This window comes from Vanacampus margaritifer, chromosome 14 (assembly GCF_051991255.1).
Source record: "Vanacampus margaritifer isolate UIUO_Vmar chromosome 14, RoL_Vmar_1.0, whole genome shotgun sequence".
NCBI lineage: Eukaryota > Metazoa > Chordata > Actinopteri > Syngnathiformes > Syngnathidae > Vanacampus > Vanacampus margaritifer.
In genome coordinates this window covers 13,483,575-13,508,747 of record NC_135445.1, presented here as the reverse complement: position 1 = coordinate 13,508,747, position 25,173 = coordinate 13,483,575, and the positions used below count along the sequence as shown (strand labels likewise).

Genomic DNA, 25,173 nt, shown 5'->3' with positions numbered 1-25,173 from the left:
GTGGCTTAGAATATTTAATATGCTTTTTGGAACTAAAATCGTTACCTTGTTTTTGATGAACTGGCTTATTTTCTTTTGATGTTGTTTTGTTTGTTTTTACTTGGTGTAAAAAGTTTGCGAACCACTGGTCAAAATTTGGGTGGACCAGCCAGGATAACTGTCATACAATCCATGTAATTACAAAAAAGGTTATTATAGGAAGCAATGTGAAGAGATTTTGGTGTCACCTTTTGAGTCACTACATCTTTGATAAATGGGCTTTCACTTGTATATGTATAGTAAGTATGAGAGGCCAGTGTTGATATTAATTTAATCTTTATTCACCTTGGGGGATGGGGGGGATTGACCTCCCCTGGCATTCCCATGAAAAGAGATGACAAACACATCCAACCAAACAAGAGAGGGTGAACAGGTTTCCAGTCCATACATAAAATACATATATTAACTATTTATCGAACCGTCGGCATCCGTTAGTCCCACACAGTATCCATCTGTGCTATTAAATATATAGAGATAAATCATCTGTGGAGGGATTACTGACAGTATGTGTTTGTGTGAGTGAGGGGAAAAGGGAGAGCTTATAGTCGACAAAGGTGTGGCTGAGCAGCGTTACGTGGCGCCCACGTTTTGTCTACATGATGCCGCAGGAGGACAGCGGGTTGGCGATGTGGCAGGTGCATGCCGACTGGCAGTACTGGCGCACAGTCTGGTAGCAGCTGCGGTCAGCGTCCCCGCCCCACTGCACGGGCCCGTTGGGGTCGGCGGGCAGTCGGCTCAGGATGCTGGTGTTGATGGCGAGGGCCGCCAGGCCGTAGTCGGTAAAGAGCACGGTCTCGCGGCGGCAGGTGGGGCAAGAGATGAACTTGTACTTGGGGCACGACTCGTAGAGGATCTGCAGGCACTCCTCGCACACCGAGTGCAGGCAGGACAAGATGCGAGGGCGCTTGCCGGCGAAGTTGTAGGTATGGCCGCAGGTGGGGCAGTCCAGGGGCTCGCAGGGCATGGGCGGCCCCGAAGAGGTCGAGGACGATGACGAGGACGTGGAGGAGGAGCGCAGCACGTACTGGTTGACGATGACGTCCTCCATCTTGTAGTGGAACTGGTGGTAGCAGATCTCGTTGGCACTGGTTTTGCGCTGCGCTAAGAAGCTCTGCTCCCTGCGGATGATGGGGGTCTGGGGGGACGGCATGGGTCTGGGGGTCGCCACCGTCATGTCGAGCGTCAGGTCGCTGCAGGCTTGGTTGACGATGATCTCCCCCTCGCCGCCGCCGTCCCACGCCACTCTGGGGGGCGGGGCGAAGCGAGGTTGGGTGACGGGCACCGTGCACTCTCTGGGGAACTTCTCGGATTGGATGATCTTGACCGTGTCCATCGGGATGGTGACGGGCTGACGCCTGAGGCAAGACATTTGGAATTCGGAAATGGACACAAAGAGGCTCGAAAGAGGAGTGGACACCCCTGCCTGGTTCTAGGCAAGAGAATTGGGTTGTGTTGTTATGTTAAAGTCAGCCATTAGAGGGCACATGTGGACGAATGACTGCCTCCATGTTGCCTTTACAGACCCCGCCCCCGACCCTGACGGGGGCTCCTGTCAGCCTGAGTCCTTATGAGGGCTTGCTGGGTTGAAGATTTGAGCCAGAGCACCTTAATACAAAGCTTACAAAAGTACAGTCCAGCTTCCTCGACTGGTGTTGGCTACTTACGTGTCAAAATAACATTATATTCACACAGTTAGCACCAATAGATAATCTTAGATGCACAGTTCTATATACACATACACTACAATTTGGCGAATTTCTGTATTTACAGGGCGGGATAATCAAATTCGAAGTATCTCAAAGTGGATTCAATATCAGGCCGATTGAAACTCTTAATATGTGTTCCTTATGTCTGTCTGTGCTCTGCCCAGTCTACACAGCAGACCTTGGTTGACTCTTTCTTTCTGTGTTGATAAGAGGGTGGTCCAGTATTTGAGGGGAGGTGTCCTTTGAGGCTCGTTGTTGGAACGATTCCCGTTTGTAAATTCCTACCAGGCGGGGAGTTGAGGTTTCGGGTGGAGGAAGTGATAACAGTGTGGAATTTCTAGTTCGTCTACCATTCTGGACGATGATAAAGCGTCCTCCAGATAGCTTTGGTGCGTCTACCTGTGAAAACAGAAAGCAAAGAGACGGTTTACTCAGATGTTTGCATGGACATGTTGCATGGTTGTCAACAGGCATGCGATTCTTTGGCGGACTTTGCGATCCATATCTGTGCCCACTGAGACAAACATCTCCAGTGGAAATTTTGCTTTAGATTGTGCTGAGAACTGTGGTGAAAACGATGTTTGTGTTGCGATTTGTATTTCCTACAACAGTACCACAGGTGAGCACTTCCGTCATTTGTCAATTCCCGTTATTGACGATTTGCCCACTTTGCATTTTCGACCAGTGCTTTATGACAGAGGTCCCCAACCCTGGTCCTCAGGGACCAGTATCCAGCCTGTTTTCCATGCCTCCCACAGCCAACACAGGTGATTCATATCATCAGCTAATCAGCAATCTATGGAGAAGGCTGATAACGATCTCCACCTGTGTTGGCTGTGGGAGGCATGGAAAACAGGCTGGATACCGGTCCCTGAGGACCAGGGTTGGGGACCTCTGCTTTATGACACAAAGCCTCGTAGATATACACTGAATGAGAAGTGTCATGTTTGGGGCTCTGGATTTGGTTGGGGGTCTCGATTGGTACTGCCCTTCCTCGGGTTGACCAATCCGTGCCCTCAGCCACTTGTGTCTTGCCCCAGGTGTGTCTAGTCACCTCGTTAGTGTGTGTGTGTTTAGTTTCCTGGTTGTGGACAGTCGGTGTGGGATCATTGTCGCTTGTTGCTGTCACCTCTGGTGTTCTGTTTGTTTCTTTGATTTTGGATCTTTTCAGATCCAGTACCCCTGTTAGTGTTTTTTGTAAAATAAAGTATGTCAGTATAACTTCATTCATTCCTGCCGTGGTTCTCCTGCCTCCCTGCATTTGGGTCCTCCACTCCGCCCTCGTGACAGACTCAACTCCGCACCGTGACAGACCGTAACAAGAAGGATCCGCTTTACTGACACCGATCGACGGACGTTAACCTGCTTCAGTCGTTGCTCAGTCTGTGTATTTTTACGAGGACTCGCATCATAAAGCACTCGCCAAAAATGCGGAAGCCCTCACCGAAATGTGGGATTTGTCACTGACGGAAATTGATGAATGACAGAAGAGCAAAATTATTGACTAGATGCAACCATTTAGGCATTACAGCTGACTATCTGTTCATCCATTGCTAGAGGGCTAGTTTCTGTTTCGAGTAACTCAACCCTTACCCTACCCTGTCTATTCAAATGATCTACTGTACTTTAAAAACTTGATAAGAAATTGAAGCACAGTTAGTCGTCCTGGTATGCCACCAACCTCCATAGTCTAAGAGCCCATTCATTTTTTCCATATTAAAATGGCACTGAATGCATTTCAAGAGCAAGGACACCCATGTTCTGCACATGTAACGTACCTGTCCCGTACGCTGGCGCCAGTCAAGCTGTCATTTATTTGTCTATGAGCGACTTATGACGTTGCACTTTCTTGTGCTTTATATAGTATTGTGCAACCGTGCGAGTGTTGATCCGGTGACAAAAGGAGCATTTTGGCTCGAGTCCAGGTGTGAGGTTTTACTTTTAACATGACTCAACGATCAAGTTAATTCCTCCTCCAGGGCAGAGGAGTTTTTGTGTGAATTAATTAGGGAAACACATTCGCCTTTATCCATCTAAAGGCCTTTTCACACTGCACCTGTTTTTTGGCTGTGGGGCATGGCACAAGGACGACAGCGCTCTGGCACGAGTTTGACCAAATTTGGAAGTTGTTGCTTAGCGGCCTATTGGGGACTAGCATGGAGGCTCCTCCCACTGGTTTGGATGTGAAGTAAACCTTATGTTGTTTCTTTGGTGTCCCAAAGTTCGGGACACTGAAACACCATTTTACAAACATTTAGTATTACTTCCTCCATTTCGCCTAATGTCACTTGCTTTACATTTTTTTGCTGTTAGTGCCCTGAAACCACTCCACCAACCACTCTCCTACTATATGTGTAGTCTGACTTCACAGTGACAATGTTCCTGGATTGAACATTTTTCACATGTATTTCAATACAAGGTGCTGCGCTGTCGCAGTAAACACCCATTTTGCATTGTTGCGCTGTCATAGCACATATACAGTGAATGAGTTCACTGACTGCACTAAGTGCAGAGTGAAAAGGTTGTTTTTAAATATGCTGCAAATAAAGACTTAAGGAATACATTACAGTACCAGGTAATCTATATCAATCAGCCGTGCACCTGACTATGACAACAATGCTACACTTTGTCAATGTTGAGAGAAGCAACAAAGTCAAAATTTTAACTGTACTGTACATGAGTGGATTTTTTTCTGCGCAATGCTTGAGTATTTTTTTTTGTGTGATGACTTTTCACTTTTATTTCCTCTATCTGAAAACCAACATCTGCACTTTCTAAGCCTTACTTTTTAATATTATTATTATTATTTTGCATTTGAATCTGAAAAACAAACACAAGTAAGGTGTGTTTTTTCAGGGGTTATCATGAATAACCAAATTTAGTTTATTTTTTTTCTTTACAAGTTCATAAAATTTGCAAATCTATATGAACAACGTTGTGACAGTGTTTTGAAGGTGAGCCGTGAGCCAACCCTAGCTTGCTTTTAGATAGCATGAAACACCTGAGCTAAAGCTAGCTAACTTTCTGATAGCTTGAAAACCTTAGCCAATGTTAGAGAAAAAGCATAAAGCTAGCTATGTGATCACTATGAAATCTAATAAAAGAGAAACGATTTTTTTTACACTGTTTTGTATATAATTTACAGTATAAAATCATTTTTACTTTTTACCATTGTACTTTTAGTACATTTCAGAATATATACTTTTTTATTTAAGTAAACACATACTTCTACCTCTATCAGGGCCTTTTTTCCCTTCTTTTTTTAATACACAATTAGTGGTATATTGAGTTGTGTGAGAAAAAAAAGGGAGAGCAACATTTGCAGACTTAAAAATACAAAACAATCACAAGTAGCATTAGGCCAACATTCACATCCAGACATTACCAAGAACAACAACCAGCCATGTTTCTGACGTTACTCACTAGGCCACGCCCCAAGGAACACTATGGTCATTTTTGTGACTCTGCTTGTCTCATTGCAATTAAATTTTATTTCCTCACATTCTCTTCTATTGTTTTCATACAATACAACATAGGTGAAATTATTGGAACTGCCAATATCACACATTTTACTTTATTAAAAGCACAACAGATTTTAATTCATTTCAAAGGGGAATATTGATTAGATGTGGGTCAGAAAACATTCCAGGACCGATGCAACAGAACATATATTTCCAAATCAAACGTCAAATTGCCCAAAAAAATTCCCTTTGAAATACTCGCACTGGAGTCATAGACACTTTCCCAGACTTTGCTGTGGCAATCTTGATGTGCTCCACAGCTTTAAAACAAACTTGGGAAAGAAGGAAAAAAGACGCAGGAAGGTTTATAAGTAGGGCGGTTGCTCTAGCATGACGATGTTGTTCTTGGCAAGGAAGCGTTGGATGCTCAGGGCATCGTGAGTGTTACCATGGTGAAGCAGTCATTAGATGTCCTGCCTCGCAAACAATGCAGGATCTCTGCTGTTTGTCCTGGAACTTTCCTCACACGCTTTGTACAACTACATTGAGTTATCAGCTGACACGGAATAAAGTCAACTCATATGTCAAGGTATCACTCTATCTGTGCTTCTACTTTCATATCTTTTTTTTTTTGTGACAGTGTAGGTGTTAAATAAACAGATGTCGGCTGAGAGCAGGTGACTGTGACAGACATGCTTCCCTCCTCTGTCAACACTCCGTCATCCACGGCGCTCTCAAACGCATCTCAAGGGATTTCTATCCTATGTGTGGGTTCAACAACATCAAGCAAGTGGGTGAGACTTTATTTTAAACAAAACAAACAGACGACACCTCAGTTCTTCATTTTATGCAGTGCTTATTCACTGAGGGGAAATAAGCGAGCAGAGGAGGTGACCTACATGGTGAGTGAAGAAGAAAAAAGGCAGCGCAGCAGAGCAGGCTTCTATTTCTGGTTTGTGTATGCATGCGCACATCAGCGCTTCCTGCACCCGTCCCCTCCGCACCCTCAACAGCGACACGCCTTCACTCTCACATGCAGCGGCCATATTAGAAACGTCGTCCCTCTCCGTGTATCATCCCACCGTGCATCTGCCCTGGAACACTTTCCTCTAAATAGCCTTCCTCCACCCTTTCACACGCATGTGATAAGGAATGGCAATTGGTGACGAGATATCCTTTTGAATACATCATAGTGATGTATGGTCTTAGAAGGCAGGTGCAAAAAAGATGGTCCGTTGGGGGTGTGTAAAAAAAAAAAGGTGGCATGGTGTGTTAGTGGTTTGCTCACAGGTTTAAGGTTCTGGGTTTGAATCTTCGTCTTCCTGTGTGGAATTTGAATGTTTTGATCTTTGTACTGAGCAGTCAGTTCAGAGAAGTTTGTACCGCTTTTAATTCCAACTGTTATTTTTCATTTTGGCTGTTATGTTATGTTATGCTATGCTATGCTATGCTATGCTATGCTGTGCTATGCTATGCTATGCTATGCTATGCTATGTTATGTTATGTTATGTTATGTTATGTTATGCTATGCTATGCTATGCTATGCTATGCTATGCTATGCTATGCTATGCTATGCGCCTGCCTGGATCATAGCAAACACAACACACAACAATATGAAGTGATCTAACATCAGAGTCTACTGAAATGCTATCATACACAAGGAAGGAACTCCCTTATTCCATTCAGGAAGGCGAGAAACTTTAATCAATCTGAGGAAGTTTACCTGTCTTGGTAATTGCTCCTGTTTTGGTGAGCATCAGAGTTGAAATGTGATCTACACTTCCTCTGAACTAAGGTACTTACAGTTACAAGCGTTTGTTTGTTTTTTTCTCAGAGGAAAAGGATGGTGTTTATGGTTCAAGTGGATGATGCAACTGATTTCGACAGTGCCTACTGGACTGGATTTACCCTGTTCATGTGTTAATTTGGATTTTCTTGCGCTCAATCAGCGCACACACTTTCTCGCACACACTCTTTGTCAAACTTGTCACAGATTTTGAAGGCCTAATGCTATTAATAGGAGAATGCGATGTTTATAAAGAAAAAATTTGTGACGGTGCCACTTTTCATAAAAATATTCACACACTACTTTCCTTTTATAATATATATATATATAAATATAATATATATATATATATATATATATATATATATATATATATATATATATATATATATATATATATATATATATATATATATATATATATATATATATATATCATGATCACAATATATATGTTCAAACCATTTTTGTTACTGGCTTCTGGTGCTTTTTTGTTTTGCAGACATTATGGTCAAAAGTATTGGGACACTTGGGCATTACAAGAGGTTGAACGTGGAAGAAATAGAGCTGCAAAAGCTATGAGTCTTCTGGGAAGGCTTTTGGTAATACTTTTCCCTTTCTTTCTTTTCTATTTTTGTTGTTGTCCATTCAAGCAAAATAACAATTCTCATAAGGCAGTTTTTTTGGGGGGCCATTTAGCCAGAATAACAGATCTCAGAGGGCACTGTCTTACCAACGTTTTTACACAAAGTAAAACTTGAGCAGTGTTTTTGCTTAGTACGTTCCATTTTAAACAGTAGCACAGTAGGTCTGTTCATCATAAATGAGGCAAAGGAAAAATAAATAAATAAATAAATGAGGCAAAGGTTTGTTTGTATGCTTAATATTGTTACAAGCCACTGAAACAATATACACATTTTTAACATTAAACACTGCGCTTAAATATAGGTTTTCTTGACAATAATATGTTGTATGTTCCACTACTAGTCTAAACATGGCATTCTGATTAATATTGCGTTTGTTGAATATGAGTAAGCAGCAAAATCCAAACCGTTTTTATCAAGTGGCAAAATGGCCACCCCCGAGATGGCTAAAAGTTGGTGAATTTTTGCTGCTTAATTCATATTCTACAAAAGAAGAGGTGCCAGCCATGACTTAAATGTACTTTGTAAAGCTGAAAGAGTGTGAGAATATGCCAAGTTGACTAAAGACTACAAAGTCACATCTACATTAAAAATAGAAAGTAATGAGATCACGCTTGTTTTTTTGTGGTTATAAACAGCACGTTGGAGATAAAGCAAGAGGAGTCTTTGAGCCGGAGGAGACAAAGCGGCTAAAATTACCCCTCTCTGATTTGCAGACAACACAACACGAGACGGGCCGATAAGAGACCTCCTCATCTTTTGGCGCAGCCTCCGTGCTCATCGATGTTCGCCCTCTGTTGTTACGTAAGGAGCTCATCCCGGCCCGACCGCCGCTTGAAAAGTGCAAACTGCCGCAAGATTTTCCCGCAGTTGCATGTCTGCAGACTCCTCTACGGGTGCATGGGTTCATTACGACGCTAATGAAATCAAGGTAGGCATCTGACCTGCTGGTTGTCATCACAAACATTAGGAGGATGGGAGACTCACACAAACACACACACACACACACACACACACACACACACACACACACACACACACACACACACACACGCACACACACACACACACACATATTTTACACATATCCCTGCTCACAGCATTGTCACCCTCATTGTGACCCATGCTTTGCATTCCATTGGGCTGACAAACAAACGCATGGCAAGCAGATATCAGACACAAACAACATCTCACGCATACCTGTTCTCATGGCAATTCAGTAGGACTGCATACAAAAAAGTAGATTCTATTTCCCTCATACCTTTTAATTGATGCTATTGGTGCTAATATTCCAACCCTCTGTTTTCTTTCTCTCCGATACTGTTAGACGGAATTAATGCCATCTCTGACAGTTTAGTGTTCATTTTTTTGTGTGTGCTTGCCTTTAATATAATCAGTTAAACAAATGTACAGTTGGTACATTCACCGTCAAACAAAAGTATATTTCTTGTATTACAGGTTTTGTAGCTGTGCGGTAAAAATATAAGAGATGGCTTACTTTGTGGTATTCTGCACTAAAGCACCATAAAATTAGTAGTAGTAATAGTAGTACTAGTATAAGTACCGTGATAGTTTTAATGATAATAAATACATAAATAAATAAATAAATAAATTGTGTGTTTTGAATATAGCTCACTCATTGTGGTCAAAACTGCAAAAATAGTAAGAGCGAAAAATAAATATGTGAAAAAGAGCAAAAATGTATATCTTGTTAGTGCTGATCTTTACATGCTATCCTTTTTGAGTTCTTGTGTGAAAAGGAAACTTGACGAGGATTTACTATTTCATGTCATTTTATTTTTCTATTTGCAATAGTATTGTAATATATAGATCCAAAATTGCACATAATGCTTCCATAAAAATATGTTTACAAAGAATAGGTGTATATAAAGACTAGGGATGGGTGAGTTCCATCCTCCTATTATGTCCATTTTATTATCAGGAACTGCAAATTAGAATAATAGAAAATTTTCATTATTTCATGGAATTTTAAGGAAAATGCTATATTAAGATGTAGAGGTCTTTCTTCCAAATGATCTGTCATTGTTTTGGGGGGGAAATTTTCTGTATTAAAAAGTACTAATGATGTTAGTACTTGGTATCGGTTTCTGTGACTAATCCAGAATTTAGAACTCGTACTGGTATCTAATAAAGACATTAAAAGAGAATATTTCATGATGAAAATCCATATGAAGTCATGTATGTCATGGTGTGGAGTTTTCACCTTCTCAATTAAATGTTTTCTGACACATAATATGTTACAACACCAGGTTACATCAGTTTGTTTGAATCTTTTTTTTAAATATTTGTTAGGGATTTTTCGATACCACTTTATTTCAATTTGATACCGGTACTCAGCTCTTGAGTAGGCACCAATATTGATACCACTCGTACTTTTGATACATCAAATTAACCCAACGGATCATTTTAAGGAAAGACCTATACATATCTCCCAATATAACAGTTTCCCTTAAAATTGCATTGAATTGCAGTTTTCTATTCTTCTCATTTTTAATTCCTGTGTAATGGCCACAAAAAGGGTAGCGATACTTTAAAACAACGCTGATGTCAGCACTGATACCTGGTTTTGTTACTCACCCATCCCTAATATTTACAATTTTGGCTGAAAAATTGTAAAAGTAAATAGATTTCCATACAGCACTGATCACAACAGTGGTCTTCAGTTTAACAGAATTCCATTCCTATGGCACCGACCTAAGCTGGAAGCTCCATAGTCCGTTGCTAACCTATGCTAACGTACTCATTAGCAAAGTCATAAATGCAGTAAATATTTGTATGAAAAGCACATTTCTACCATAAATGCAATTAGTCAACTATATGAGCAAGTCGTTCGTAACCTCGAAAGGTCAAATGTTGGGACTCTCGAGTTGTTTACATCTTTTTGCAGCTTCACAATTGTTTAGTTTTTTTTCTACCCATGGAAACGCTCTGGTGTTCCTGTTGGTTCCACCTCTAATGAGGACATGACGATCTCGTTTGACAATTAAGTTGATGACATAAAACAATCGAATGAAATACGTTAAGTATGGCAGTAACTGAGCGAGCCCTTCTTCCCTCCATCTTACTGAGAACCTCCTGTAAAGACTGCAAAATTGTAAGACTGCCACCGATTTGGTATGATGATCTATCAAATTCTCGTTATTTGAGAAAAGGCTGACAAACATTGCGATCATCCTCACGCACCCACTCTCCACCGACATCTTTTCTGAGCTGATTCACCTGTGATTGTAAGCGAGTTAGGGAAGAAGGGTTCTGAATGCTCTGAATGAGTCATCAGTCTCCATGCCGACCCTATCTCTCTCTCTCTCTCTCTCTCTCTCTCTCTCTCTCGTCTTCTTCTCTCAATGAAAACCTGTCTGTCCTCCACATCCTTTTCACATATGTCTATTACTCGAGTCGGCTGCATGCCGTCATCATAGCGAAGGCGTGCGTTCAGATATGTCAGCTATGTTGAGCCAACTGTCCACATTCAAGCCTCGGCTGGTAAAAAAAAAAAGCAGCATGCAGGGTATTATGTCGTATTTTGATTATGCAACATGCGGTGACCTTGAGTGCAAATCCCTCGGTTTACTCTATGTAGATAATGTAGTTGCTCACTTGAACGTGTCAGGACTGATGGCGATTTCGTTTTTTGTTTTGATGCTTCTTTCCCACACCATCCATTGTTGACTTCGGCCATTTTGCAACTCATTTCCGTTAAGTGCTCTTCATTGTTCCCGTAGCCGCGGCGGCAACAACATGGCAGAGGTGCACGCAGGCAGAAAAATGAAAAAGCAATAAGCATCACCCGCCACCTCATGGATGATTGATGAGCTTCCGCAATACGCTGAGGGCGGCTCGATTGATTAAGGCTGATTGATTTTTCCAAAAAGGCTCGCTGTCTTGACAAGCCGTCGTTGATGGGCAAAATATTTAAGCTGGAGAAGCTTTTTTGGCACAAGCAGAGAGAGGGGTGCGTTCTAGAGATCCGGTTATGCAATGGTAACATTTCCCACTGCAGTACCAACGTACGTTGGGATGACACACACACACACCTCATGCAGACTGTCTAAGAGGTCTGCTAAATGTCCGAACTACTCTAGACGTCCAAATAACACAGCTGGGGTGAGAAGCCTCTGGGCTACAAGGAGCCTAAAACAGCATTTCATCTGGTTAAATACGCACAAAAACATTCAACACATACATTATTGTGACATATAATCCACATTTGATTTTTTTCCTCCTCCCATAAATAGCACTGGGAGCGATATCAACAGTCATGCATGCGTGATGATGCAACAGACATGTAAGCCTACCTACACCTCCTTCAGACCTAACACATAATAGAAAACATCATCATCATCCTCACCTTAAGCCTCGTTCAGGTCTTTGTTCAACAAGCAGGAGAAGGTTGCAGGTTCTGTTCCCCAGCAGGATGAGGATGGAGGGAATGTTAAGATGGAGGAGGCAAGGTGGAGGTTCGCATCCTTCTTCTTTTGTCCTTCACGCCACCGTTCTGCCTCCTCCGGTGTGCGTCGGAGCGTCACTCTCGACTGTCTCCATCCTTCCTCTTCCTCCCTGGTGTAGTTTAGTCCTCCCGGGCCTGGCTCTCTAATCTAGCTGCACAGCACTGTTTTCCTCGTCGTCCCGCTCTGCCGTGCGCTTATCAGCCCCGCTCACAACGCCTCCTCCTCTTCCTCCTCCTTGATCGGTTCCAGGCGAGCGCACCTCACTGCTGCGCATGCGCAGTTTGCGCACTCGGCTCACGCTTTCTCTCACTTCTGCTCTCTCACTCTATCTCTCCATCACACACTCCCTCCCATCCCCTCGCTGCAGCACACATTGCAGTGGCTCTGCAGGCAGCGTCGCGGTTTTTAGTTGCCACAGAGGAAATATTTCAGCCAATCAGAAACTTTAACAGCCAACCCCCACAGTCACACACCCTCCCTACACACATACAGGAAGCTGGCGCAAACGCAGATCCAATCTACAGAGTGCCGGGAGAAGGAAATGAAGCATAAATTCACTAACAAATCATGTTCGGTAAAACATGCTGACTCCAAGCTGTTAACTCAATCAAAGGCATTTCATCCATTGTTGACATTCTCTTCAAATACATGAGTTGGGCGGATAAGATTTAAGTGTGGCAGAAGCACCTAATATTAAAAAAAAAAAAATTATGTGTGCCCCTACCAGTCTAATTACAGCTTTGTGATTAATATTACATGTCTGGAATATGAAGTAAGCAGCAAAATGCAGCCTTTTTTTTTTTTTTAATCTATCTCATGGGGACGGCCATTCTGCCACTTTTGCTGTTGAGTGAAAATGACAACACAGTTGCTCCCCAGGTAACGACCCATCACAGCTCACCTGTTTTCCAAGTTTGGTCATGTGACATTTGCAAGCTGAGCCCTGATTGGTTGTTACCTGACCCCCGAGAAACTGCTTTGTCATTTTTAGCCGACAGCAGCTGGCAAAATGGCCGCCCCCCTGAGATGGATAACAACAGGTGAATTTTGCTGCTTAATTCATATTCCACACAACAACATTCATTATAATGCCGTTCTTAGACTAGTGGGACTGCATAGAACATATTATTGTCAATAATTGTTTTGCTTTACTTTCCCTTTAATTATATTATGTTGAAATAAGCTATTTATAAACACTTGGAGCCCTATTTTTGTAGGCAGGCAAACGTGTGTTCGCCGTAAAAACTGATACATCTTAATTTTTGTGTTGTGGCAAGTCTAGTTTACCATGTTTTGAGATTTTGGTAGATCGCACTGCACCTCAGTAGGCATTCTGGTGGACCAAGGATGTTTTCTGTTACACGCCCTTGGCATACCTGCCAATTTGGTGACAGAAAGTAGATGACTTTAGACCAGGTGTAACCAAGTCTAAGCTGTGGCACAGATGGTATAACGGTATTTTTGATGGATTTGATCCAGTAGCAGACAAATTCTGGCCACCACTGATATGTGGTGGATGTATTTGGTGGATTGTATTTCATTCCTAATCAGCGTGCATCGAACCATCTGAATAATTGTAGAAATATATTTATTGAATTGATTATTAGTATTATTATTATTGTTGTTGTTGTTATTATTATTATTATTATTATTGTTGTTGTTGTGCTTATTATTATTATATGCACTCCCATACCTTAGCACAACTGTTGTATGTGTATATGCCTAGGAGGTGGGGGTGATACTGTTTACTAATGATTATGAAACTATTTCAAAACACTAAAAGCAAAGGTACCTTTTGTTATAACATGGTACCCACGTGATTTATTTTCAGCAGAAAAGTGGCTTGTCCATATTGTTACAAACACAATTTTTCACAACACTATTTTACCTTATCCTATTTCCTATAAATATATTCAGCTGTCAAGTTGAACGCAGCATATTTGAGCTTTGTTTTGTATTGCATAATAAGGATAATGAAGATTTCATAAATAAAAAATAGTAATCTCAGATCCATGGAGGAAACATATCACAAATGATTTTTATTGTATAACTTACCAAAAGGACATAGGATTGTGTCTACTGTAAAACCAAGTGGTCTCCTTTTGTCCAGTCCTGCAGCTTCCTGTCAAGCTAATTAGCAGACGCTAATGAGAAAATGAGTTTAGCACAGCAATTTGTCAGTGAAATCTCAACATCTTGACTCAGTCTCGCTTTTGTGCACCTCAGGAAGTCAACACTGTCATTGGCGCAATAAGTAGTCCTCAAAACTAAGACTGCAGTCATTATTTCATCTAGTAAGGTTGTATTGTCTAAGATAAGCATGTTATGTTCCAAATCAAGGCCCCTAACGTGTTTCTGCTCAATCAAGTATTCATGAGTGTTTGGAATGATGAATTAAAGAAGAAAACATCACCGCGCAGCAACGCATTTCTGCAGCGCTTGAATGTGAATTACATGTAGCTAATGCAGTAAGAAGTGACCACGTAGCTATTGTAACTTTCCTTTAATATTAAGCAAGGATGTTGAACAACAGATCTTGTTAATCCTGTTTGCAAAAGCACACCTTCAGAATACAACTTTAAAAAACAAAATACAAGTAAAAAAACAAAACAAAAACAGAACACTATGTAAAGCAATAAAAACCGGTACTGGCCGTGCATATTCATGATATACTATAATATGGTACACATCAGTGATTATTTCATATTTAGCGTCTTTATACGGTTTTATTTTAGATTGAAGAATGCTATTTTACGGTATGAAGTGATAAAGAATATGCGATAGATTGTAGTGATTTATCTATTTATTTTTTAACTTAGACACACGCACGCACATGCACGCACACGCACACACACACACATATATATATATATATATTACAAGGAGAAAAATTATTATGATAAGCCACATTTTTTAAAAATATAAAATTTCAATATTTAGCCAGGAAAGTGGTAAATTTGCAAAAATACCATTGTAATATGAGAATAAATCACAAACCTGTGCGTATTGTATACACACCACAATTTAAAACGGAGAATGAAAAAAAGAACCAAAGAAGAAATATACAAGCACACGTTTGATGTTTACTCATTAACCACATTAAGCCATAAACGTTGAGACATTGTGCCGACACAGAATGCCATAAGGAAGAAAGATTTCAGTATGTGGCAGTTTGACATTACGTGCTAATTAGACAGCCTAATTGATGGTGTCATGTTTCAAGGAAAACCTTTATTATGACCAATCCAGAAATGTCATGTGGGTGTCATTAAAACAGTTTGATAGATTGTTTTGGCAAGAACAGTGACCTCTAAAGGTAAGTCCAGAGAAGTGCGTTTTATTGTCAATTATTAACGCCTGAATCAACAGAGGGCAAGATGCAAATAAAACAAGTAAATTGTGGATATGGATAATAGAAAGAGGACTGAGGTAAGACAGACACACATAAGTTGGAACACTTAAAATAAATAAAGGTCATTCTACTATATTATTTCTTAGTCCAAGTCAGTGCAAATGTACAAATTGTGGCAATAATTCTTTTAAGTTGGTGCTTGTTTAACACAATAATAATCATGACATAGACAACATGTACATTTACACAAGGAATTATGCAAGCGTCATTAATAATCCTAGAAAAAAATCCTCGTTTATACATACAGTATATCGTTGCCGTCTGGCCGAAACCTTGCGCCTCCAAGATCGTCATTTTTCAGGAGAGCCCCAAAATTTACATTGCATCATCAAAGAAAGCAATACATTTTCAACACTTTAAATTGGCCAATCGTTCGTGAAAATGACAACCACAAGTGTGGAATAGTCTACCAAAATTATAGATTTTTTTTCAATACATAAAATTTGCGAAATTGTGACTTATGAGGTTTCGGCCCGACACCAAAACATATATACGTATATACAGAGCGTGATTAGCCGTAAAATCCATGAAAAAAGACGGCTACGCAGAGGAGGAGGATAGCATTGACGTTGACAACGTTCCTCCATAGTGGCACTTCGGATGTGTCTGTGAGCTTCCTCTGCAGCTCGGCCTCCTCCTCTTTGCTCAGCTTTGGAGCTTTCTTTTGCTCCAGGCCGCAGAAGCTTGTTAGTGCCTTCTTGCACAAGCCGGGCTCCTCCTCTGGTTCTAAACAGAAATTGCAAGTGTGGTTTGTGAATGTTTTTCTTACATATTTGAGATGTTGCCAAAATGTGAAACCTTTTTTTAATGTCAGGCTTGTAACTTGGCAATGTCACTTTTAATAGAAATGATACAACCGACAACTAGGTCTCCTGTAAGTCTACTCAAGAAATGATCGTGTAGGCAGCAAGAAAAGAGATCACTGTAGCAAAGTGGAAACTCTGGAGTAAAATACTGCAACATACAGAGCTACAGCACATAATGTAAAAAAAAGAAGAAGTTTTTTTCTCCCTTTTTTTGGCGGAAAACATATATAGGATTTTTATAAAGTTGAATGAAGGTTTTTGGGTGTATTTTAGTGGGTGTCAACTATGCACAGATTTTCGACCTTTCGCAGGAAAACGTCATAACTGCACTACATAGTGTGACAATTACCCTCCATTTCCACACTGTTGTCATTTTCCACCCAGTCGTCTTTCTCCAGGTCAACTCTTTCTTCAGTACTGTTCCTCAGGCTCCAACACAGTCGATACAACTAGATCCAAGACAAAACATAAAGAGTGACACGCGGCGCTGATTGTTATCATTACCATTAAGTCAGACACCGCCTACGTGTTCGTCGGCGATGGGTTTGGTCACGAGGGAGACGCCGACGATGACTATGCAGGAAACCACGAAGAGGATGATGGCGAAGTAGAGGTAGTGAACGCCACATATGATGGTGGGGCAATTACTGGGCTCCACACAGCTGCCTGTGCCATAAGCAAACTCTGCGATCATCCTTGACAGGCCAATTAGGAGGCCGATGACGAGCCCGTAAAAGGCACCCTGTGGAATAAAAAAGGTTCTTTAAACATCCATCCATTTTCATTTGGTTCGCAAGGGAACCTATCTCAGCTAACTTTGTGCCAGAGAAGTTACACTGTGGACTGATCCCCAATTAATAGCAGGGCAAATGTAGACAATATAGACTATTCATACTCACATTTACATCTATGGACAAGTCTTCAAGTAACCTAACATGGTTTCTAAATAGCAAACAGCTTTTCTCTTTTGTATTTGGTGGAAGCTAATAATTGACACTGAAACTGGTGACATTATCATTCTGCTAAGTTAGTGTGACAGTGATGAAAGACAGTGTTGATGACGTTTGGAGTAAAAGACTTTTGCACTTAGTGTCTTATGCTGCATTCCAAAACAATGCAAATTCGGAGTTTCCCAACCTGCGACTGAAAAATGTGCACTTGAACGCCACTCAAATCGGAAGGTCCAAGTTGCAAACTACCCCAACTTGTTTCAATCTGATCAGCAATTTTAGATGATCTTTAGGTTGAATTTCAGCAATAATGAAAGAAGGCAGTTTACACTGTGTGTTATTTTCCTCTTCTATCTGATTGGTAGAGAGAAGACAGGTTTGCTGTAGGTCAATAGCCTATTGGTGAATCTGGCTCTCTTTACCTTAAACTCAGAAAGTGTTCTGTTTTTGTGTTCCCCTCTGCAGTTAAAGGAAGTTTTCCTTTAGTTTTGCTAGATAGCTAGTTGTGCTAGTCTAGACTTGCTCAACTTGGCCTTGCAATTTATATAGTTAGGCTGCTGACTCCCATCACTCAACTCAACTCAATATTTATAGAGCACAACCAATGCTGTTTTCTTAAGATGGACAATACAGCGAAAACAGCAGAGGCTCCAGAATTGAACCCTGAGGAACACCAGACGTACAAGTACTAACTAACTAATTAAATAATTAATTAATTAAATTAATTAAATTAATTAAATAAAAACATTTATGATTTTAATGTTCAAACTGCATAATTTTACAGTGGCTGACAATAATATTTATTACATAAAACCTCTGCCTCATCTACGCTACTACTCTAGTACATTTTAATGTTGGTCTTTATGTCCTACTTGAAGAGCTAAATAAAAAACAGCAAAATAGGCTGCGTCACCTCATTACACAGCACTAAACAAAAAGCTGCAACAAAAGCCAAGACCTTTGCACAGTCATTCTATAACAAGATGATAAACGGAGCAGAGTTCACCTCACTGTTTTTCCAAGCCGCCTGTAAATTACCTTAACTAACCACTACTCAGTGGGAACTCACAGACTCATTGACTCGCTTGCAGAAGATGGCCAGTATGAAAACGGCCGCGACGGGCGGTGTGAGGTAGCTGGTAATGGACTGGATATAGTCAAAGAGCTGACCGCTCTGGGCCGACTGCACCACCGGGATCCACGCGATGCTCACGCCAATCAGCGCCACAATGAACACTCTGCAATAAATATAAGGCCGTATATGAAGCTGAACCATAAGAATCGCTTCACGTCAAGCATTTGTTTAACCTGCCGGCGATCATGAGCTCCTTCTCGGTGGCGGAGCGACGGAACTTGGTGTAGATGTCCATGGTGAAGAGAGTGCTGGCGCTGTTGAAGATGGAGGTGAGGGAGCTCATGAGAGAGGCCAGCATGACCGACAGCATGAGACCACGCAGACCTGAGAATGCATTGGTTGAATTCAATTTCAATTCAAATTTGTATTCAACTCTTTCAAATAAAAGAAATGAAAGTGGACAGAAAGATGTCAAACTTGTTTTGTCCGCCCCTGATCAACACAAAAAAAAACAATAACACAAAATGAATGACAGCGAGTAAAAATACAAAAAAATAATTTCAAATAATTAAACTGTGTGTACTTTTTTAATTTTTGCAATAATTATGCTTTTATACATTTAAAAAAAATACAAATAGACAGAGAAGATTTAGTTTTACAATCCAAAATGTTCCACAGACTGACACCTTGAGTAAATTCATCTTTCTGTTTGTTTTGTTCTATATTTAGGTTTGGAAAAAATGTCTGATCCTCTTAATTTTTACTCACTTTTTCCTTTTTATAAATTTAGTTTGTATATTAACTGGTAAAATTTCATGATGGGCTTTGTACAATATTTTAAGGCGGTTAAACTCCATCAATTCATTACATTTGAAAGTTTTTAGTTGTATAAATAATGGTTTAGCGTGGTCTCTGTATCCATAACCGCAAACAACACGAATAGCACGTTTCTGTAAAAGAAAGATGGATTAAGTATAGGTTTTGGCTGCACACCCCCACACTTCAATGCAATAGTTCAGGTATGGAACAATCAATGAATTATATAACAATAGCAAAGCATTCTTGTTCAATGATTCTTTAACCTTGTGTAACAGTGCTACGTTTGTAACACCTTAGATTTGACATATTCCATATGCACTTTCTATGTGAAATGTTCATCAACAATAATGCCTAAAAACTTAATTTCATTAGTCCTTTTTATTTCTATGTCTTGCACAGTCAGTGTTGCTTTGACATCCATATTTCTCCAACTGAAAAACATAAATTTGCTTTTACTAATATTTATAAACAGCCTGTTAGCATTGAACCACTTTATCATATTCTTAATCTCTTTCTCTATATACATTATATATTTCCCCCCAGCATAAAACGAATTAAAAGAAGGAGGATGATGGGGAGGCAAGGCCATCATCTACACACCGTCGGGCATCAGAAGCACCACCAGTTTGGGATAAGCGATGTTGGTGCAGCCCACACTGGCCCCGCAGTGTTTTACACATTCGTCCGGGTCTACGCAGGCTACCACGTCTGCAAAAAAAGCACAGTTCAGCTGCTTTGGCAAGTCACATAGAAAATTGAGCATCACTCACCAGAGTAGAGAATCCTGCTTATCATTCCAGGGAAAACCATAAGGAACATGGGAAACAGCTTCAGGTAGCCACATAAGATGCAACCGCCTTTAACGTGGGATAAATTCTTGGCTGACAGGCAACGCTGCACAATCACCTACATTGTTTGACAGACAAGTTGATATATTAACACAATTGTGTTTGACAAGTAAGTAAACCTTAATCCTTATCGTTTAAAAGGCACTTCTTAAGCTCGCCACACATGACGAGCCGTTCGGCTCGACCCATCCGAAGAGGACCATCGCTACATATCTGACGAGTACTTGATAGGTTCATTTACTAAAAAGTGTTACTGAGTTGATACGTTTAAAAATGCTCAAATAAAATCTTTGGTATTTATGGAAACGGAAAAATGCTACGATATTAAAAGGATATCTTAGTTTTACGATGTCGCCATCATGTACAAATGATAGTGTACTATAACTAAGAAATTTTACATACATTTATTCATGTTGACGGAATTGCTATTCAAGATGAAAACTGCCCCCTCCCCCCCCCAAAAAAGGGACAGTCCTTTCTTACATTATCCTTCATTAACCAGGAAGTAGCCTGCAAATAGAAACCCCCCTTTTTTTTAAACAAAAATCTTTTGTTAATAGTTTACCCATGCTGGAGGTCAGCAATTAACCAGACTCCCCCCACCCCATGGGTGGACAGTGACTAACTGTAGTCAAACAGCTTTCTGTAAGGTTCAATGAAGCGTAGCGAATTGTTTCGGTAAACGAAAACATGAAGGCAAAAGCACATTAGTCGTTTGGTTACACAGGAAATAGTAGATAAAAGTAGTAAAAGACCTATGATGTTATCTGCAAGCAAAGTTCATGATAGCACATTTACATCCAACCACAATAGCCAGTAAAGTGACTGCTTTAGTTCTGCTTGACCAAAACGATTGAGATAAAGCTGCATTTATTTGAACATGAGAGGATCCATCAAGTCTTTTTTTTTTTTATGACCATGGATGTATCGTTAAGTTATGCCACTTTCCATTTGACTGACCTGATCAGTACACCAGTACCACATGGCTTGAATAGTTAGTCCGAACACCAGGCCAGGCCACGGCAGGTCTCCTGTGATGGCGTCCCTGAAAATGTGAAAGGAGTCCTGCCGAGGCTTGTAGCAACTTTCACTGATGTTCCCCGTGATGGAAGGAACGGCATTCATGTAGCGTTCCTGGAAGCTTTCATAGCCACCCACTTTATCGAAGGCTGCAAAACGGATCTTTTATTATGACCCGGTACAAACAATATCCAAAATAACATTAAAAATAGATAGGAATGTGAGAAAATGGATTACCAAAACCCATGAGAATGAATGATCCGACTATCATGATGATGGTCTGTAAGGTGTCTGTGTAGATCACTGCAGCCAAGCCACCTTAAGATACACAAAAGCTTAATATAGCTTACTGCATTTCAGCTGTAAGTTAACACACACATTAGTGTGAATTTTTTTTTTCTTTACAATAATATGTTGTATGTGCCAGGTAGTCTGAACACAACATTTTGATTACTGTTGTGTTTGTGGAATATGAGTTAAGCAGCAAAATCCACCCATTTTTATCCATTTTAGGGGGCGGCTATTTTGCCACTTGCAGTCGACTGAAAATGACATCACAGTTGCTCGGGCTCAGCTAACGACCAATCACGGCTCAGCTTCAGAAAACAGGTGGGTGCTGAAAATGATCATTTATTCACATTCAAAGACTAACAGTGCAGACTGCATATTTATTGCTCTTTAAGTTAACATATCTATCTTGAGATCTTCCACTGTTCAAGTAGAAGCTAGCTACAGGAGGCTATCTTACACTTATCACATTTTATAGCCTATGGTAACAATAACATGCCACTGACAAATGGGTTGAGAGAAGGTGTGGGAAAAGACTTTACCCCCAGTACACGTCACCGGCCATTTATTTAATTATTTATTTTATGATTGAAATGGATGTGGTTGTGCAGCCTGTGACTGGAATGAATGCATCCCTGAGCGGCAGACCTGTGACGGTGTACACCGCCGTAATCAGGAGCAACGCCACGACAGCCAAGTAGATGTTAAGGCCCACAGCCTGGTTGATAAAAATGGCGCCAGAGAACATGTCTGCCTGAGTGGACAGGAGATTGATTATATGTCAGGACAACTGCTAACAATCAAGAGATATTGTACAGCAACTTACTGAGATCTTGGTGAAAATGTACAGGAAGAGGGAGAGCACTGAGAGGTAGACACGAATGCGCTGCCCACCAAACCTCTTCTTCAGGTACTCAGGCATGGTGATCACCTAAATAAAATACCCAAATGCTATTTTATATTTGTCTTTCCCCGTCTTGTTTAATTTTTCTAAAGAGCAAGTTGACCTGTTTACCCCAGCTTTAATGTAGATAGGCACAAAGAGCCATCCCAGGATGACCACCACAATGAGAGCCTGAAGTTAAAACAGTCACTGTCATTATTTTAATTAGAATTGTTTAAAATTCATTATTTACTCACATTCCATTCAAATCCACCAATGGCTATTCCGGAGGCTGCACCAGTCCCGGCAATTCCCACAAAGTGCCCACTTCCAATGTTACTGGCGAAAAGTGATGCTCCAATCTTTGGAAGGTGTTATGTTTTTAAAATATATATTATTATCATTCGGAAAACATTTCACATTCCTGTTAGTATTGTGTCAATAGCAAGACATGAAAATGAGGGTCTCACCGGCCACCAAACCATACTTCTGCCAGCTAGGAAGAAGCCACCGACAGTGGCGCGGTTGGTACGAACCATAGCCTGCAAACGAGGCAAACAGAGGGATTTGATGTGACAAGAGGCGCTAGCTAGCTGCTAGTTATCTAAAGGGCTAACAGCGTTCAGGTGTTGTGTCAAATGTGGGTACACACAAAAGAGGCATTTAAGGAAAACTTAGCTATTTATTAAGCAGAGCCTGTGGCCCAAACTACGCATATTTGAGCACATACTTCCTGCTAGTTATAAGGCAGTGCTCATGCGTTTCAACATAGTATAAAAGCCCAAATAACAAAAAATACTACAATACTTTCAGATTTAAATAATGACACCAAGCCATTCTGTAAATACAGTAGCGGCATCCCATTTTTAGGGTTGTAGAAATGTAGACATAGCTTGCTAGCTACCGGCTCTCTGTAGCCTAGCAGTATAATTGGGTCTTGTAATAAAAAGTAACTTGCAAAAAGAGGAGAAGATACTCAAGTTTTTATATCGTGAGAGAACCTATGCCGGAAGCCCAAGTGTGTCACTGGGCTTGGTTTTAGCTTTTCACTGTTGTCAGGCGTTACATATGTTTTCAGCAATGAACTACAATTGTATATAGAGTTATGTATTTAGAGACATATCTCTGAATTCACTTAACAGAATCTTTAATCTCACATTCGCTGTTTGGCAGTCGTGCATCCTCCAGGGCTACGAGCGCACCACAATTTGGGAATTGAATCAACATCACAATCATCTTCAATGGCTGCTACACTTCATCCTTCCTTACTGGATATTAATATATTTCAATAGTTATTCATAGTTTTTTAAAGACACACACACACACACACACGTTTGTTTTACTATCTTTGTAGGGCCATCTCATCGACATAATGCATTTCCTAGCCCCTTCCCTTAAACCCAACAATCAAAAATGGTTACCTACCCCTATTCCTTACCCTAACCTCAACCATAACCCAATTCAAACCTAAACTCCAAAACCAAGTCTTGATCCTCAAAAAGAGGTCTTAACTTGTGGGGCCCAGCAAAATGGCCCCACATGGACGGGTGGGCCCCACAACTCTGTGAAATCCCGACATCCTGTTTGCACACCCCTTCCCTTCTGTACACAAACTAAAAACAAAGACTGTTTACAGCCTATAAAGGCCCACTGAGAAAATAAATGTGGAATCATAAATTTTAATCTGAAGCACTCTCTGAATGGCACTCTTGCACCATAGTTTGGTAATGTCTTTGCTATTTTACTATTAGTTTCTGGATTTAGGTTTCAGCTCTAACTAAAAGAAAACATAAAATAACCTTGACAACCAATGACTACTTTAATATCCAAGACGATACCAAAATGTACCCTCGAGGTTGAACAACTCACCCATAGTCCAACAGCCAAGACCACCAAAAAATAAATCACAATGACAGATATATCAGCAGGATTATTGAGGGCCACACGGCTGGTGTTGTTTGCGGCATTGCTCCTCACGAAGGAGAAGCCAAAGTAGTCACGAGACATCGTTGACGGTGTCCCTCGCACACGTCCGAGTGGCGACGAATGAAGCCCCTGTGATTACCTATGCACCTTTACCCATTCAGTACCGCAGGGGGCGGGGTCAGGCGTGAGAACATTTGAAGGGGCCACTTGGGTGGGGGGCACAATGATTTTAGGAGATGGATTCATTGTGTGCTGGCTGTGTTCACTAAAAGCAAATCATGTTGTTAATCATCAACATACAGGGACATGCTGAGATTTCCTGTAAAACAAAGCACCTACAGATCACCTTCGGAACATATGTCAAAGACTCACAAATCAATTATCAGCACACCATCTTTAAATTAAGTATGATAATTCAAATGCAGACAGTGAAAGATGACTCTGTCAATCAGTAAAACATCATCAGTGTGGAGTCTTTTCTAAACAAAAAAATAAAAGATTATTGAAAAATTTGTGGCGACAGGCGGTTACATTTTTTAATTGTAATTAATTGCATGACTTCAGTAGTTAAAATGAATTTATGGCAGTGAATGAGTTAAGAATGGTGTTTGTTAGTTAGGTGGGGAAAACAATTCAGGACATGCTTGTAAAGAGAGAAGCCAAACATGAACTTATTTTCCATGTTAGTTTTCTGGTCTGGCCAACAATGTCCAAGATTTCATTATTAAAATGGCTGAATTTGCATGTTTTCTGTTCAAGTACAGGTTAAACAAAAAACAAAAACAGTGGCCACAGTCTCGAGTCCCCCTTAGCAGGCCAACACTGGAGGTGCATTTGAGCAAAGCTTTTTACTGCAGCACAGTGATGAAGCTTCCAATAACACGCATTACATTTTTACTATTTTTCTTTTGCATGCCGTGTGAAAATGTATCCTCCCACCTATTGGGCACAACATATGATCGCATCTGTATAATGAATTTAAAACAGAGGTGAATAGGGCTTGTTAAATCGTTACACGCTACACGGATGTACTTGTCACCG

General features: G+C 40.6%; 2 protein-coding genes and 1 long non-coding RNA gene across 3 annotated transcripts; 1 reads left to right on the top strand and 2 right to left on the bottom strand.

Annotated features, from left to right (window-relative positions):
* Positions 1 to 298: 298 nt before the first annotated feature.
* Positions 299 to 12,467, bottom strand: rnf208 (ring finger protein 208). The gene is made up of 2 exons (XM_077586191.1): positions 12,006 to 12,467; positions 299 to 2,144 (listed from the first exon to the last, which is right to left on the bottom strand). The coding sequence occupies exon 2, from the start codon at positions 1,406 to 1,408 to the stop codon at positions 632 to 634; it is 777 nt and encodes a 258-aa protein (XP_077442317.1). The 5' UTR covers positions 1,409 to 2,144; positions 12,006 to 12,467; the 3' UTR covers positions 299 to 631.
* Positions 7,461 to 18,815, top strand: LOC144064043 (uncharacterized). The gene is made up of 3 exons (XR_013296694.1): positions 7,461 to 7,594; positions 8,353 to 8,567; positions 18,365 to 18,815. It is a non-coding gene; the product is annotated as an uncharacterized LOC144064043 (long non-coding RNA).
* slc5a1 (solute carrier family 5 member 1) lies at positions 14,590 to 24,237 on the bottom strand. The gene is made up of 15 exons (XM_077586189.1): positions 24,076 to 24,237; positions 22,677 to 22,748; positions 22,464 to 22,568; positions 22,339 to 22,398; positions 22,150 to 22,254; positions 21,972 to 22,077; positions 21,273 to 21,353; positions 20,976 to 21,184; positions 19,938 to 20,073; positions 19,768 to 19,875; positions 18,582 to 18,732; positions 18,343 to 18,511; positions 16,850 to 17,065; positions 16,673 to 16,772; positions 14,590 to 16,243 (listed from the first exon to the last, which is right to left on the bottom strand). Exons 1-15 carry the CDS (start codon positions 24,211 to 24,213, stop codon positions 16,029 to 16,031), a joined length of 1,971 nt encoding a protein of 656 aa, XP_077442315.1. The 5' UTR covers positions 24,214 to 24,237; the 3' UTR covers positions 14,590 to 16,028.
* Positions 24,238 to 25,173: the final 936 nt, after the last annotated feature.

Coding starts and splice junctions, on each gene's coding strand:
- rnf208 (XM_077586191.1), bottom strand. CDS start 1,408: ATGTCTTGCCTCAGGCGTCAGCCCGTCACCATCCCGATGGACACGGTC.
- slc5a1 (XM_077586189.1), bottom strand. CDS start 24,213: ATGTCTCGTGACTACTTTGGCTTCTCCTTCGTGAGGAGCAATGCCGCA. Junction 21,354..21,971: donor GGCGGTGTACACCGTCACAG/GTCTGCCGCTCA, acceptor GTGTATCTTAAG/GTGGCTTGGCTGCAGTGATC. Junction 21,185..21,272: donor ATTCATTCTCATGGGTTTTG/GTAATCCATTTT, acceptor TCCGTTTTGCAG/CCTTCGATAAAGTGGGTGGC.